At 33.8% G+C, this 17,146-nt stretch overlaps 2 protein-coding genes across 2 annotated transcripts in view; one reads left to right on the forward strand and one right to left on the reverse strand.

Annotated features, from left to right (window-relative positions):
* Positions 1-3,784, reverse strand: part of LOC144965737 (phosphatidylinositide phosphatase SAC2-like) — a 183,270-nt gene extending 179,486 nt beyond the window's left edge. Inside the window, exon 1 of the mRNA XM_078901378.1 lies at positions 3,606-3,784. Within this exon, the coding sequence (XP_078757504.1) occupies positions 3,606-3,702 (97 nt within the window). The 5' untranslated portion in view covers positions 3,703-3,784. The remainder of the gene's footprint in view (positions 1-3,605) is intronic.
* A 161-nt stretch (positions 3,785-3,945) lies between these two features.
* On the forward strand, positions 3,946-16,817 carry LOC144965739 (uncharacterized). The gene is made up of 9 exons (XM_078901383.1): positions 3,946-4,093; positions 4,568-4,705; positions 7,518-7,618; positions 11,056-11,143; positions 11,770-11,840; positions 13,139-13,196; positions 14,204-14,260; positions 15,106-15,213; positions 16,164-16,817. The coding sequence occupies exons 1-9, from the start codon at positions 4,055-4,057 to the stop codon at positions 16,203-16,205; spliced, it is 702 nt and encodes a 233-aa protein (XP_078757509.1). The 5' UTR covers positions 3,946-4,054; the 3' UTR covers positions 16,206-16,817.
* The last annotated feature ends 329 nt before the right edge of the window (positions 16,818-17,146 follow it).

Below are 17,146 nucleotides of genomic sequence, written 5' to 3' on the forward strand. Positions count from 1 at the left end.
TATATATATATATATATATATATATAATATATATATATATATATATATATATATAGATAGATATACTTATTAATATATATACACTTGTGTGTGTGTGTGTGTGCGTGTGTGTGTGTCTGTGTGTGTAATGATATTGTACCTCATGTTACTTGATAGACACCCTTCTTCTACAAGCACTCTTTCAATACCCATATTATATCGTCTGAAACTGAAACCAGGAATTCACTTAGGCCCGCCGAGTCAAGTGGAATATTTATGTAAAGTGCCTTTACAATGGACACTACCAAGGTAGGTGATTTGCAATCGTTGTCACCCACCAAGGAAATGATTATTCTAAACATCACTTGACTTTGTCATATAGTTAGGCAACTAAATTGTGACCCCCTGCCCTAAAACGGTATTATGTCGAGATATATCTCCTGATGCTTGAAACTTAATTCTAAAGTGAAATATATAACACTTGGGTTAAGTTTTTATCTTGAGTACAATACACATAGGGGGTCCCGAAAGCTCAGTTGGTAGAGCACACATTCCACAAGCAAAAGGACTGAGATCAATCTCATGTGCAGTTGAGATTTTTTCTGAACCCCCCCCCCCCCCCCCCCCCCCCCTATGATCACCCAGCAGTGATTGGGTAGCTGGGTATTATAGATCTGGCAGCAGCTTCTGATAGTGCGCACACGTGTTATGACGATCAACCTGATCAGCAAGTTCTTTACCGCACTCGTGCACCATCACAAACCCACCAAGATGCTTCGTCACAACAAACCGTACATCTAGATGCTCTGCAGTTTCAGGCTCGTTACCACAACGGGTACATATTGGACAGGTGGAAAGTCCCCACTCATGAAGCAATTTTGCCGTTAGGCAGGTTCTTGACTGAAGCCGATTCGCTGCCACCCAGTGCCTCCTCTTGCTGGTGGAGAAACCTGGCAGCTTCTCCCCCAGTTTCTAGGAGTCTATGTCCCCACTTGAATTCACCACACCGACTTCCACCTCATATATGCATCTCTGTCCGGTCAGGGAATCTATGTACAAGGTATGCCAGGACTTATTTCAGCTTGAGGAAAGTTTGTTGCGATAGACTAGGGTCCTATCCAAAGGGTAGCTAGCAATTGCTATGTCCGTTTCATGCTATAGAAACCGGGATAAACTCCGGCACTGAAGGACTAAGACAATACACATAGATTTTTGACCTGATAAAAAAAAAAAAACACATTTCTGTTTATTATAACTGTAATATCACTTTTTGAAATCTTGTTCATTCCGATATAATAATGTTTTGAGGTGGTGAGTAGTCACATTTACATTTTCAATATTAGAAAAGTCATTAAAAAATTATTTAAACTATTTCAAAATATTATATCCATATCATCTTTAATCTAATTTCACACTATGACTCATACTCATTGTATCATCCTTATAATTGCTCATTCCGTTATTCAAAGTGATACTTCAAAGCCATTAGGTTCATGGAGCTATAGACAATCTCAATTTTCAAAGCGTGAAATGGACAATAGTAATTTTTTGCTATCCTTTGGATAGGACGCCAGTCTATGCAAAGTACTTCCCACTAAATCTAACAGGCTTAGCTACCCAATTATTGATGGATGGTCAGCAGGTAGAAAAAATCTGACTTCACCCGGAATCAATCTCAGTCCCTTTGTATGTGAAGCGAGTGCTCTACCAACTGAGCCATTGGGATCCCTGTTTATCCTGCTTAAAGAGTATTAAAACTATGGCAGTGAACAGTAGTAAAGGCAGCTGCTCTAGACTCGCACTTGGAATAAAACGTGGTACCTTCTGCGTTAAAAGTAAAGGTCATACTGCTACCTTCATGCCCGAAAAATCAACAAGTTAACAAATGAAAATCTCAATGCATTGCATGTGGCTTAGTGTAGAGATGCTATATCCAATCTTGCTAAAATTTCCACTCCCCTCTCAAAACTTGCTCAATTCAATTTTAATAATAATGTATAATAATGGAAATTATTTCGATTGTGCACACTCCTGCTCAGTGACAGCTCTAGGTGCTTGTTACAATAATAAAAACATTGTATATATATATTTTTTTTAATTCATCAAATAAATATTCTATCAAAATGCTGTTGGATCAAATTAACCGTAGCAAGGTGCTGCTCCATACAGGATATTAATTTACTCCTCTAATGTAGCACTAGACAATGAGACCAGCTACAGACTGGTTTTGCATTTTCAGTTCCAATCGTATGGAATTCTTTACCACCAAAACCTGACAGTGTTGTGAAAGTCTCCCAGTCTAAAAGCGGCATCTAAAAACCAATCTTTTTCACGCTGCTTACCGCAATTCTGTGTGAAATTTGGACAAGATAATATGTGTGTGACTGTTGTGGTGATTTTGTAGTCAAATGAATTAACTTGTGTGATACTACAAAACTATTGTAAAGCACCTCTGAGCACAATTTGTGGATACCGTCGCTATATCAAATACTAATAATATTAATAATAATAATAATAATAATAATAATAATAATAATAATAATAATAATAATAATAATAATAATAATAATAATAATAATAATAAAAGCATTACATGAAGCATGTTTTGAAAGCATTTTGAAGGTGTCTTACGGAACCTCGTATTTTGGATTTCAAGATCACTGGAAATGAATTCCAAGCATTGTCAGCGTAAAAGAATAGAAGGAATGCTGTGATAGTTTTGTAGACCTTTCTTTGGAGGCATGATTAGAAGGTGAAGATGGCTTGATTTCAATGTGTGAGAAAGATGACCATTGTGAATTATTCCATTATATTTTATAAAGTTGGTTTCCTTGACATTACATGGGTAAAATGTGGTTAAATTGACGCCCGAATTTAAAAGCTTTTTTTTTTTTTTAATTTGAAATCCTCAATGTTTACCCTTACTAAAATTGATGGTGTTTGATGAGCTTAATTTCTTAAGATTACAAAATAAAATTTCTGCTATTTTTTCACTCAGGACTGCGTATCTGAAATCATTGCATTCTTCATCGTAAAGTCTTTAAAAAAGTAAAAGTCATGAAAGTCTTTCTCTGTATCAATTCAAGGTAGCGACAACAACAACAAAGAAGTAAAATCCAATGTATGGTGCATGTGTCATACACACATCGACTGCTTTCTTTCGGTTACTTCAACTTTAATAATTTGAAAGATAATTTTTAACAAACAAAACCATTAAAAATTAAAATGAATTTTGCTTCTTGACTTGAAGCTTTAAAAGTCAATTTACGAAATGAACAAAATACTGGTCTCCCTTATCACAGACTGCTGCTTTTATCACAATCACTAAATCTACAATAGTTAATGAAGATGATGACGATTATGATGATGATGATGAGATATGATGACTATGATTCTATTATGCTGGAGGTGGCACTGGCGGTTAAATAAAAGAGGCGGAGGAGGAGGAGGACGATGACGAAGATGGGAGATGGATAATAATAATAATAATAATAATAATAATAATAATAATAATAATAATAATAATAATAATAATAATAATAATAATAATAATAATAATAATAATAATAATCGTCTGCTAGAATAATCAGTTCCCAAAAAAGGCAATCCATAAAACGCCTACTCACCTGATTTTGGCTCAAGTTTTCCATTAGATCTATTGCACCATAAGCTGTGCTCACCCTGTTGTATAATATAATGTAAATCCGTTTGGAATAATTCCATTTGTTTTATTTGGTTTAGGCTTGAAGCCACTGATGAAAAGAAGAAATATCCATCCAGGAAGTTTACAATATTAAATTTTGTGTATGCTGCATACCACAGTTCAACGGTTGCAAATCAAAACTTCTCAGTTTGTGCAACTGCTAAAACTATAATGTCATGGATCCCTCTAACTTCATTAATTTTTAATTTATATTCTTTGTTTTGATCAATCTCAGGAAAATTACCATATTAATCATTATTTTTACAATTAAATAATTTGATATTTAGTACTTCAACGAAAAAATAAGATATCTCCAATATAATCCATACTTGTATCCAGTATAATAAAGTATCCCCAAGGTACGCTAACAAAATGGCTGACATCATGGAAGAAGATTTGAAGAAAATGAAGGTAGAATTTGTGTGCAATACCATTTTTATTTCCTCTTTATGCAACAAAAAATTGTCATTCTCCTGGAATTATTAATAGATATAACCTCTCTGTAAAATTTATCACACGTGCGTGTTTATCCTCAGGAATGGATTAATGATGACGCCGCAGGACAGGAAAAAATGATGAAGGCGAAGGTGAAGGAGAGCAGCCGGTTATCTTTTCTTCGTTTCTGTCAATAAAAATCACCGGTCGTTATTGACAGACGGTTGCAAAATAAATTTTATACAAAGTGCCAACTTTTGTGTGGCAAAAAATGGCGGATGAAATTCCACACGCGATATACTGACTTGATAAGTTAGGCATTTTTAATTTTTTAGGCGCTGTGACTGTGACTGACTGTGTGATTCACTGTGATTAATCAATCGTCATTAATCGCAGTCACGGTCTATTTGTAAAAAATTTATATTTATGCTCAATATAAATTTATTTTAGGTTCCAGAATTGAAGCAAGCCTTGAAGGACAAGGGCTTGTCGACGTCAGGAACAAAACCAGATCTAATCAAGCGACTTGTTGAATCCATGGGAGCCTCTGGTGATGGCAGCGACCCCGTTATTGATGATGATGAAATTGTAAGTGTAAGATTTTAGCTTCTTCTTCTTCTTCCTTCCTTCCTTCCTTCCTTTTTAAATAAACAGATTGACTTCAGACAGAGTCAGAGCATTACTAGACGTGGTGTATTACATTTTTTTAAGAAGTCATGGTAACCCTCCTGTCAGTCTGTAGTGCATCTTTAATTTAAAGGCCCCATTCATTCTTATAATTTATATATATATACGTAGTGTTTTTATGCACCTCTGTTGACGGTGTATCTTAACGGATCGTTTTTATACACCTCCGCCACGCATGCGCATTCCACCCAATTTCATTAGCGATATTGTGTTTCTGTATTTGGACATGGCGAAAGTTATATTGTGACATCTGTAGGATGTTTTTGTTAATAAATTTATATAAAAATAATAATAATTTTAAAAATCGAAATATAAAACCAGAAAATAGAAGTTGCATTGAAGATAAAATAATGTTTTAGAAAGACCTTATTAAATGTGATGAACAGGCAGGTGGCTCCGTAGCGCAGTGGACAAGTTGTCAGACTCCAACCTTGAAAGTACTGGGTACGATTCCCATTGTTGATATATATTTTTTTTTTTTTTTTGATTTACTTTGTTTTTGTTTGCTTTTTTTCTTGCTTTTTTTTTTTTTCAAAAACTTTTTATCATGTTTTTAAAAAAACTTTGATTTTAATTTTCTAAAATTATTTATTTATTTGAGATCAGTATTTGTGTGCCATGTTTCTTTTTACTTTTGATTTTTTAAATTATTGTTATTATTCTTTAATTTATCATCATTGTACATCGGTAATCACTAAGCAGCGTGCTAAACTACAATCTAAAACTATTTAAACCTCATGGACGTATGCAGCAACATTTTCATTAATTTACCATCACCTCCAACGGAGGTGTATAAAAACGCCACCATATATATATATATATATATATATATATATATATATATATATATATATATATAGGGAATTTAATATAAATTCTAAATGTAACTCACACACTTGAAACCAATGTCATATGAAAGAGCTGGCATCACAGATTACAAAACAGTTTGAATTTTGTTTCTATCTTGATTAGAAATGTAGTTACGGCAGTTCAAAGTCTGAAATTTTAGACCGATTTTTACCCCAAAATTACCATTGCAAAGTTGTGACCGAAATCGCGTGATGTTAATAAATAGAAAATGGTTAAAACAGTCAATATGGAGTTCTTATCATATATTGTATACCAAAATGTTCGTCTTATCGAGTACAATGCATTTACATTTATAAAGAGGAAGATAAACATTTCAAATTAACACATTATTACATAATATGACGCAAATGTTACATAATTAAAAACTCGGCTAGACGTAAGAAACAATTTGCTATATATCACTTTTGGATTTATCCCCAATATTTCACTGAAACAATTGCAAATAAGTCCCCTCTTTGATTTAATACATAGAGAATAAAAAAGGGTTTGAGAGTATTTAAATGAAAAGATATAAACATGTTAATGTTGCTTAATGACATAATGAGTTTATTTTTACCTCTCTGGCAATCTAATTGCATTTAAATAAAATGGTAGATTGAAAAAGTTCAAATAAATTGAAACGGATTACCTATTTTAATTAGAAGGAAAGTTCTGGCTTTTAATACTTTAAAAAATTCTGCTGAACCACTTTGGGTTTATTGCTATTACATCATTTGAACTGGCAATTAATATAATTTTATTCCAACCCCCCCCCCCCCTTCTCTCTCAATGTGTGGGGCTGTCAAAATTTATAATTAATAGAACTTCTTACAATAATTATTATCAAGGGTAAGGCCTTTAGAATATGGATACAAATGATAACAAACATATCTAAACATATGGGAAAGTAACCTGATGGTTTGATGGCAAAATAAATTAAATTAAAGCAATTGGTATTTTTAAAATATTGATATTATTAATATCGGATTTCACAAAGAGAAGAAATATACGAACTTTTAAAACAAAAACTATAAAATGCCCATAAATAAAGTTGGAAAGTATTTATTCAAAATAAAAACATAGTAAATAATAGTACTGAAAATATTATGGACTAAATTAAAAATAATACATAACTAAATTTAAAATATCGATATGAATATCGATATCGTCAGGCAGCCATGATGAGAAGATAGTGTAAACATGGCATTTCAACGCAGAGTTAAAAAGTGTCTGCGCATAGATATAGAGCTATGAAATTTGGTATGAATAAAGTTTAGATGTTATTCTAAAAACAAGCTTTTTTATTTTAAAAACACACGCGGTAAATAAAAAAATTAATGCATTTGAAAATTGTCAGATTTTAACTTCATATAACTTCTGGAATTATTAATGGATTTTTCCTTAATTGGCACCATTTAAAAGGAAATTGAAAGACGATAATAATGATACCAAAATATCTGCGAAATTCCTCTTTATAACGAAGTTATGCATCTTTAATTGAACCCCCCAAAACCGAACAGCAATTTCCAGTCACAACTTTCCTATGGGCGAGTTGGGTCACAATTTGACTGCCACTGCTGCCGCTCACTAAACTGCCTAATATATATATATGGGGGGCGAAGTGGCCGAGTGGTTAAGGCATTGCACTGTGAACCGGAAGGACCCGGGTTCGAGCCCCGCTTCAGGCACTTTCGTTTTTTTTCTTGAGCAAGATTATTAACCCCCAATTTGCTCACTTGGACAACATAGGTGATTCCTGTTGACATCAGACATCTTGTTTGATGACTTATCTATATTCCTTGGTGGAATGAATGCCTAGGCGATGATATCTTATTTTTGTAAAATTATTTTTGTTACTTTACAGTTAAAAGATGATTCTACTCCAGTCGCAGCAGCTGTAATTCCTAAGACAGCCACAGTGGAGTCTGTAGAAAAAAAAGCCTCCAATGGTATTGCTCCTACAAAGTAAGATTATTGTTGGAGAATCATAATCAGCAATCCATATATATATATATATATATATATATATATATATATATATATATATAAATATACACTGCAGTCCGCTTAAGGTTAAGATAAACTCATTGTATACTGATTGAATTGTGAAAAGTTAAGATAAACTCTCGCTTAAAATAAACTCAGAGGCTGGTCCCCATTTTTCTGCTTAGTAATTTAAAACGGTTACGATAAACTCCATCTATCAGCTAGTCCGATAAGATAAACTCATCAATCTGGATCTGCATGACTGGGATGGACAGGGAGTATAATGAAAGTCACTCAATCATCACCCCCCCCCCCCCCCCCCCCCCTCCCCTCCCTCTCGCCCTCCATCTCCCATCTTTTAGTCTTTTCATCGTTCATTCACTTGCTGCAATCAAGAACCAGCATCGGCTACATCAACCAAATGTGTAGTGTTTGCAAAGACTCCCTGAAATACACAAAGCATATCGCTACACGACCCCCCCCCCCCCCCCCACTCTCTCTCTCTCTCTCTCTCTCTCTCTCTCTCTCTCTCTCTCTCTCTCTCTCTCTCTCTGTCTGTCTCCCTAACACACATACACACACGCATACACATGTCTCATCTATGCCATGCACACCTCCACTGCAAAGTTGGCATCTAGGAGTTGCCACCCACCCCCCCCCCCCCCCCCCCCCCCCCAAATTAACCCTCACTTGGATAGTTTAAAGGACTCGCCAATCTGTAATCAGTCCAAAACTGGCGGTCATCGTGCAATGAGCTTGGACTAGGGGACAAGTGGTAATATCGTATCATCTCTCCCAATTTCTGTTTTATTAATTCTCACTTTGTCTCCTCCAAGCTTTTAGCTCATCGTATACTGATTGCATTGTGAAAGATGACACTAATGACAAATAATAGTCCAAAAATAATAATAATGCTGAAAACTTATATAGCACGAAAATTCTGAGACACGAGACTTTAAGCACTTAAATTACAAATTACTTTGGCTGAAACATACTCATTCACACACACTAGCACACTCACACACACATAAACACACAACACAACACAAACCGGACACCTATCTTGCTTCTCATATCATCAACGTTTAAAAATAGACAAAGATTCTTTTTCACAAATGTGGTAAGGTGTTCCAAGCAGAGAGTCCGAAATGAGAAAAGGATCTCATTCCAGCATTTAGGCGTATTCAAGGGACAACTATAAGGGGCAAGGTTTTGAATAGGGGAATATGTATTTATTAAAGGGGGATAACAAAAACAATATGTTTGGCACTAAAGGGTTGGCCCCTTTAGTTTTGGATAAGATAAATCTCGGATGAAATAAACCTTTTTTATGATCCCTGGCAGTTTGTCTTAAGCAGACTGCAGTGTATATAATTATATATATATATATATATCCAGGGTTATACTCATGGATTGTTGATTATAATCCTAAAAGATTGCTATATTTCAATATTGAAGTTTTTTGCATCGCTTGAGGCCTCAAGAAGTCGAAAATTATCACTGATTTGCATTGCGGTCGCAAAATTTGCAATTTTTTGCAACTTTTTGCAAATTTTCGAGATTTTGCAAAGAGGAAAAAAAAAAAAGATAAATCTCGGATAAAATAAACCTTTTTATGGCCCCTGGCAGTTTATCTTAAGCGGACTGCAGTGTATATAAATATATATATATCCAGGGTTATAATCATGGATTGTTGATTATAATCCTAAAAGATTGCTATATTTCAATATTGAAAACTTTTTAGCAAGAGTTTAGAGTTATTGAAAGTCACAAACCATATTATTTTTTTAAGGAAATAATGAAGATGTTGACAACTCAGATAAATGTTGTTTTATGCTGAGATGGTCATAAAAGCTATTGACAAGTGCTATATGAATATAAAAGCAATATATATTATCATATTGCTTTTGGAAACAAATAAACAAATATTGACATTCATAAGATACTTTGAATAAATGAACTGAACTGAATGCATCTTATTATTCAAATTCAAGTAAAACTGGCATGGGAGTTTTTTGCTTCGCTTGCGGACTCAAGAAGTCGCAAATTATCACTGATTTGCATTGCTGTCGCAAAATTTGCAATTTTTTGCAACGTTTTGCAAATTGTTCGAGTTTTTGCAAAGAGGAAAAAAAAAAGATGAATTTTTTTATGATTTTAAATTTGATAGCTCGTGTAGAACGTGAAAGATAATTAATCAGAGTAGTTTCTTTTTTATTATCTCATTTTCTTCCTATTTATCAGCGCTGATATGACCTTCCTTACATTTGTTGCAAGCGCCGTGAAACCCTTAAAAATAAAAACGAACAAATACCTTTCTCTTTCATTATCTAATTATGGGTTTTCAAGAAAATTAATCGCAAAATTTGGGATTTTGTTTTGAAAAAAAACTGCCTTGTCAGGTAAAAGAGGGAGTATTTTTACAACATCCATAGACTGAGTGTGACCTAAGTAGTAAGCATGAAACATGGGTCTCATTTACAATCAATGTTTTAAGAATCTGTCATGCAACAACACTCTCCTAGTTTTGCAAGCAACAAAACATAACAGTATTGTGTCCGGGTTTCTTAAAGCCAAGTCCTGATTCCACTTGATGAAATAATGATTTTGAAGTCAAGGTTTGTAGCCCTTGGTCGCGGATTGAAATATAGGAAAACTTAGAATTTCAAATTTTCATTAATATTACAGTGATACTTTACTCAGTCTGAATGAGTGATGGCTTGGGATTTTAGATTTTTTAAAATTATTTAAGATAAAATTCCCTTTATTCATCCTATGGGGGAAATTTGCCTCTAGGGTCTATTCCAAGGGAAGACTGGAATAACCCAAGCGTCAGCCACAAATTGAGCTAGGGTGAGGTGACTTGCACAAGGCCAAACCGCGCAGCGGCAGGAGATCAAACTCAGTACCTTTTGGGTATGAAGCAAAGACCGTACCTCTGAGCCACGCTGCCCCTAGAACAAGTTCTGACATCTAAATATTTTCCGTGGAACTTCATACTATCTTGGTCGAGGCTGCTGTTAAAGAACTTGCTGTAGACTCTCTTGCTGCTTGCTTGTTTGTGGGAAGAGGAATGAGACTTAAATGTGCCTCCCAAACCCTGTACCTTCTAATACAGCCCTCTATTGTGCATCAGTTATTTCCACTTCCACCAAGAGAGCGGTAATAGCAGTTCAACTCCAGATTTAATGAAACTCTAATCTCATTGTTGTTTTTATTTATTGCTGAAAAGAGTTGGACATGTAAATATAATCAGAATAATGATGGGGGAAATTATGATTTGGAAGAAATTTAGTTTCGACATAATAATAACTCTACAACGCTTTAAGATATTTTATTTCATCTATTCAAGTAGGTATAACAACACTGGCAATGAAATTCATAACATTTTTACTTTTAAAATCCTCATTTTTCAGCTCCATTCCCAAGCCAAATGTACAAATGGCAGCAGACACAACAGTCACCGCAAAGCCTACCGAGGTGAAGAAATTGACAGATGCCGAAGTGAGTATAAATGTTCATTTTATATAGTATGGTCCTACTTGAGACAAACAAACAAAAATATAAGTTCTAGATGTTTTCCACATGTCAACATTGATCATTGATCATGTCTTGTGTAAATACTGTTCAGTAAAATACTGCTCTACTTTAAAAAAAAAAAAAAATTAAAAACCTACATTTTTAAAATTTCGACCAATAAACTTGTGTTTCAAATATCAATTGATTAAAATTTGCATTATGATCATGTAGAAAACGGTAGGGGCTGCCTGAAGCCTGTGATCGTGAAAATACTAACGAAAGAGTGAAAATGGCGAGTCTTCGTATGGGAACAATACAGACAACATTGTGATCATGACAGTGCAGGATGGGTGCACTTTTGTTTGGGTATGCAAGCACTCTGTTTCAGAGTACTCTTTGTCTAGTATGATTATATGTAGGTATTTTTTATTAATACAATTTATTGTATGTCTATTCATAACTTTATCTAGGACAATTACAGTTACAGGTTTAATTATATTTTTAATTTATATTGTTATCTTACTTTATAATAGATTGCAGTTTAAAAGTACGGTTACAAACACTTATAAATTTGGATTTCTGATTGATTAAAATTGAAATTCTTCTTTCAGAGATTGAAACTGAGAGCTGAAAAATTTGGAGTTGCATCTGAACAAGCTAAAAAAGATTTGAGGGCACAAAGGTAAATTTTATTTCAATCGTGGAAACTATGGTTTTGTTATGAATGGAAACTATGGTTTTGTTGACAGTGGAAACTGGTTTTGTTAAGAGTGGAAACATGTTGTTCTGGTCTTTGACCTCCCATGGTGAGCAGGAGGTCACCCTGTGTTTTCTATCCCCTATACTTTATTTGTTTTCCGAGTTGCTTTCTGTCTTTTTCTTGGAATGGGATTATTTAGTTTTGTCCTAGCCCTGGCTGTAGTCCTTGGCTGGGAGGGAAACAATCAAATGTATAGTTTTAGTTTTGAGAAATGATATATTTTGGCTTGTTTACTTTTTTTTTTTTTTGCTTTAGATCTATGTTTTGTGAACATTTGAGTGTGTTCCTCTAAGTGTGTTCCTCTGTGCTTGTGCCTGGATGAAACTTTTAGGTGATCTCAAACTAAGTGGACTGATAGTATATGTTCTTGGAATCTACATGTTCCCTCTTACTCTTACTTTTTCTCGTGTGTTTTCAGTTCCAAATCTACACATTTTTGGCTTTCCAATTTTCTTCCTTTTTATTGGCGCTGAAATGACCTAAATTTGTTGCAAGCATCGTAAAACCTTAGTGGAAACTATGGTTTTGTTCATAGTGGAAACTATGGTTTTGTTGACAGTGAAAGCTATGATTTTGTTCCTAGTGGATCTTAGTGGAAACCATGATGTTGTTCATAGTCATAGTGGAAACTATGGTTTTGTTCATAGTGGAAACTATGGTTTTGTTCATAGTGAAAACTATGGTTTTGTTCATAGTTGAAACTATGGTTTTGTTCATAGTGGAAACTATGGTTTTAAAGATTCTTTGTGTTTAAAGGTACTTTTCAGTATTGATAACAATGAGATTACCGGATGAGGTCTTTTGTTCTCCTAAAGTGGGCAGGGGCGCACTTGCTGTGTCTTTTATTCCTCTATATCTGTTTTCTTACTTGATTTGTCTTTGTCTTGGAATGAAATTACTTGGTTTTGTCCTTGGCCTTGCCCTGGCTGGAAGGAAAACAATCAAATGTAGAGTTAGAGTTTGGGGAGATTATATTTTTCCCGTGTAAATCATCTCTCTGTTATGTAGTTTTTTTGTTTTTTTTTTAAATAAAATTATCGGCTTTTTCTAGAATATCTCGAGTGGTTATTTTGTTTGGCCTAAAAACATGCACAACATAAAAATAAAAAGATTTTTTTTTAATTTTAAAAAAAATAGATGGTTTACTCAAATTCATGAGCAAAATTGTTTTGGATGGTCTACTCTGATATTTATTTGGTTCTTACTATTTCAATTGTCAGGTTTGGAATGGCCTCAAGTGAAAACAAGTCTGGGAAAATCAGTTCTTCTGTAGGACCAGTAAGTTGTTACATTATATTTTGATTGTGTTTTTTACCACCCTTCCTGAGAACAATAATTCTTGATAATTTAAGCATGTATCACCCAAAAAGGAAGTTTATGGTGAAAGATTATATATTGAAAGTCCATAAAATGAAATCAGTTTTTGACCTTGAAAGTAAGATTGGATAATACCAAAGTGTAATGTGCAAAAATGAATATGACAGCTTCAAAAAAGAACAAAATACCAAACACACAATGTTTTGAGACCAAAACCCTTCTATAAATAATAACAAAACAGTTAAAATGTTAATACATCACTTTAAATCCACACACAAGACAGACATCAGAACAGTTTTTGGCACAACGTCAGTACTGTTTGGACAATGTCGGAACAGTTTTTGGTACCATGTCAGAACAGATTTCGGCTCAATGTCAGAACAATTTTTGGCACAATGTCAGAACAGTTTTTGGCACAACGTTAGAACAGTTTTTGGCACAAAGTCAGAACAGTTTTTGGCACAATGTCAGAACAGTTTTTGGCACAATGTCAGAACAGTTTTTAGCACAACGTTAGAACAGTTTTTGGCACAAAGTCAGAACAGATTTTGGCACAATGTCAGAACAGTTTTTGGCACAGTGTCAGAACAGTTTTTGGCACAACGTTAGAACAGTTTTTGGCACACTGTCAGTACAGTTTTTAGCACAATGTCAGAACAATTTTTGGAAACAACGTTATAACAGTTTTTGGCACAACATCACAATAGTTTTTGGACAGCGTCAGAACAGCTTTTGGCACAACGTCAGAACAGTATTTCCCACAATGTCAGAACGTTTTTGGCACATCTAGTCAGCAAATTGTATTTTTTTTTTTTTTTTTTTTTTAAATCTGTGATTGATACAATGTTTGCTTTAAAAGTTGAGGATTGTTGAGGAAGAAACAGTTTTTTGTACATCGCTTTTAACACATCTAGATTTTTCTGTTTTTTTTTCTTATGTTTTTTATTCAGTGTATATTCTATTTCTAGGTAGATGTGGAGAAACTGAAGAAAAGAGCAGAGAGGTTTGGAGTGTCTACCAGCTCAGTAAGCTAATTTAGATTTCTGTTTGATGTCAATGTCATCTGCATTTTAAATGCCGTTAATACAAACTCAAACTTTTACACAAGCAATGTCAATAAGGACTGAAAAGTCCATGCGTATAGCGTGTTTATCCTACTCATATTTTTAGAAGGTTGTGGTCTGATAATATCAGCTTCTGTATTATAATATAGTGGAGCTTAGATTTAACATTACACGTGAACAACAAAAGCAATCCTTAACAGTGGAATCCTGATAAAGCCAACACCGCCAAAGTGGAAAGATCGGTTGACATTATCCGTTATCCATGGAATACATGTAGATAAAGAACAGCAAATTTGGAACCAACAAGAAGTGTTGACTTTGTGTGGAGTCCACTGAATCTCGGCCAGTACTGCATTCAATAAGGATTGATCTCCAGTCCCGTCGAATTTGTTAAGTCCAAGGTGAATTGTATTGGTAGAAGAAAAAAGACCATGGTGATAATGTTGGAATTCAAATTTTTTTTTCTTTTTATTTATACTTTTTATACTAATTTTCTTTCTTCCATTATTGCCAATCTCAGACCTGCCATTTGTTCAGATTTAGTCGGGAAGGTCCCAATCTTTCTTCAAAGTTTGACTGGTCCCGATTATCTGATTTTCAGTTTATTTTTTAAAAGTTGTTTTTAGTTTTCTCACGCAGACACAAAGGTGCTATAAACGGTATAATTTTAACCATTGCTTTTAATGTGAAATGGCTTATAAAAATACCAATTTTTCACTAATATCTGTCTCACAGGTTAATATCATTTGACATAATATTTATTATAATCATCATTATTTAGCTTATTCATATTTTTTTACCTTCAGGTTACAGAAGAGGAGAAAAAGAGGAAAAGGGCAGAGAGATTTGGCTCAAGCACTTCAACATCCTCCACGTCCACTGTTAGTTTGAATTCCACTGACAGTGAAGTAGAAGTGAGTAATATTATCTTCTTATGGCAAAACTAAGAGATTAGTTTTGTGTACCACTCTATATTTATTGTTTGCATAATGCTTATGGAAACCCTTTTCAATTCAAATTTTTGAGCTAAGGTGGACACTTTTCGGACATATCATAAACCTGAAATTCACATCAGTAAAACAATAACGCACTATTCCTGTGGCCAGAATCTACTAGCTAGGGGATGACCACCAACAACATTACCTCTCACTCTCAATTACAATTTGAAACAACTTAATGATGAAATCAGATTAACAGCACTATCAAACATCATAAAAAAGGCACAAGACAGAGACAATTGAAGAATCTTCACCACAAAATGATTGTAGTGATTATAACAAAAAGTTTTGTCCAAATATATGATGTCTTGAAAGTTATGTACATACTTTTCATTTAGAATGATTGTTTTAGAGTAAAGCTGAGATCTGCATCTTCTAAATGCCAAAAGCAGCTTTGATTTATCTTAAGAAATTTTAAAAAATTGCAGCTGTGTGAATAAGATCCATAATCTTACACTACTGGGGTTTCACATGGGCCATAACTCTGTGTCTTCAATGAGTTACCATATTGGTGGTAATTGCTTTCATATTCTTTTCAATAAGCAGATTGTACTTTCTCAAAGTTCACCAATTTATAAACACTAAACGCCATTTTCAACATTCATGGCTGATGGTATGTTTACATAACATAATCAGAGAGCTTGAACTTGTTTATCAAAATGGAGGCTGGAGTAACTTGATGCAATTGTCACCAAGTTGGCAACTTTATCAGTGGTAATTAATTGACAACTTAAAATAAATTTGTATTATTCGGGAAGGGTAGGGGAGGGGTTATAAGTCACATTTTTTTCATTTTCAAATCAATGATTAATTTCTTGTTTTCACTTCATTTTTAACAAATATTTTTTTTTCCATTTTGTCAACAGGCCAAGAAGAGAAAACGAGCAGAACGATTTGGTCTCACATAATCCATAGAAATTCAATTCACTTAGCAATCACAATTAACTTTTTTATGTCTTCTCTGCAGCGATGTCCTAATTTAATTTAGATCACCATGCCGTCAGGTATGATGGCCTTCCATTCTTTTATTTTTTAGAAATTAAAAAAAATATTTTTTTCTTGATTTGTAGAATCTTATTTTAAAAAATTAGCAACAAACAAAAAAGTTGGATTGGGCAAAAAAAAAATGTTGAAAGGCAATATGGGAAGTTAATATTTGCATGAATTCTATTTCTCAACATTTTTCACTTGTGATTATTCAGGTATGCTTTGGTATAATTATAATATATCCGTTTCATTCTGTTGTGGTCATTTTATTTTTTTACATAGATTTTTATGTGCCTCTATGTGTTCAATCATTTATCAAATTGAATAGATTTTAAAAATAATTGGAACTACAAAAATCCTAAATTAATTTTTTCCTAGATCGGCACTTAATTTTGATTATTTTTTTATTTGTTTTCATCACTAGGACAGATTCTTCACTTTCATAACATTATGAAATGTATTATTAAACGTTTGTAAATATTTTAATGTTACTCACTTGATAGCTTGAAATAAAGTTCTTTATAATAAATTTACACTTGAGCATTTTATTTTTCAATATCTTGTATTTGTTTCATTTTACCACAACCACGACAATGTTTTATAAGAAGAAACAAAATCATGCTGACATCTGTCGAAACTGTTGTGTGACCTGTCGGGTAATATACAAGTATGAGTATGAAAACCCTTTAACTTGAAGATTGAGTATTCAATGAGATGTTCACTGGATCACAGATAAATACAGTGCATCTCATTTACAACGAAGTCCACGGGATTGGAGTTCTGTGTTCATATGGATTAGACCTATGAAGAGCTGGTGAATGAATCCCGGGTCAATCGAGTACAAGCAGCTAATCGTAGGAGT

This window comes from Berghia stephanieae, chromosome 2 (genome assembly GCF_034508935.2).
Source record: "Berghia stephanieae isolate SIO BIC M18660-M18661 chromosome 2, UCSD_Bste_1.3, whole genome shotgun sequence".
NCBI classification, from domain to species: Eukaryota; Metazoa; Mollusca; class Gastropoda; order Nudibranchia; family Aeolidiidae; genus Berghia; species Berghia stephanieae.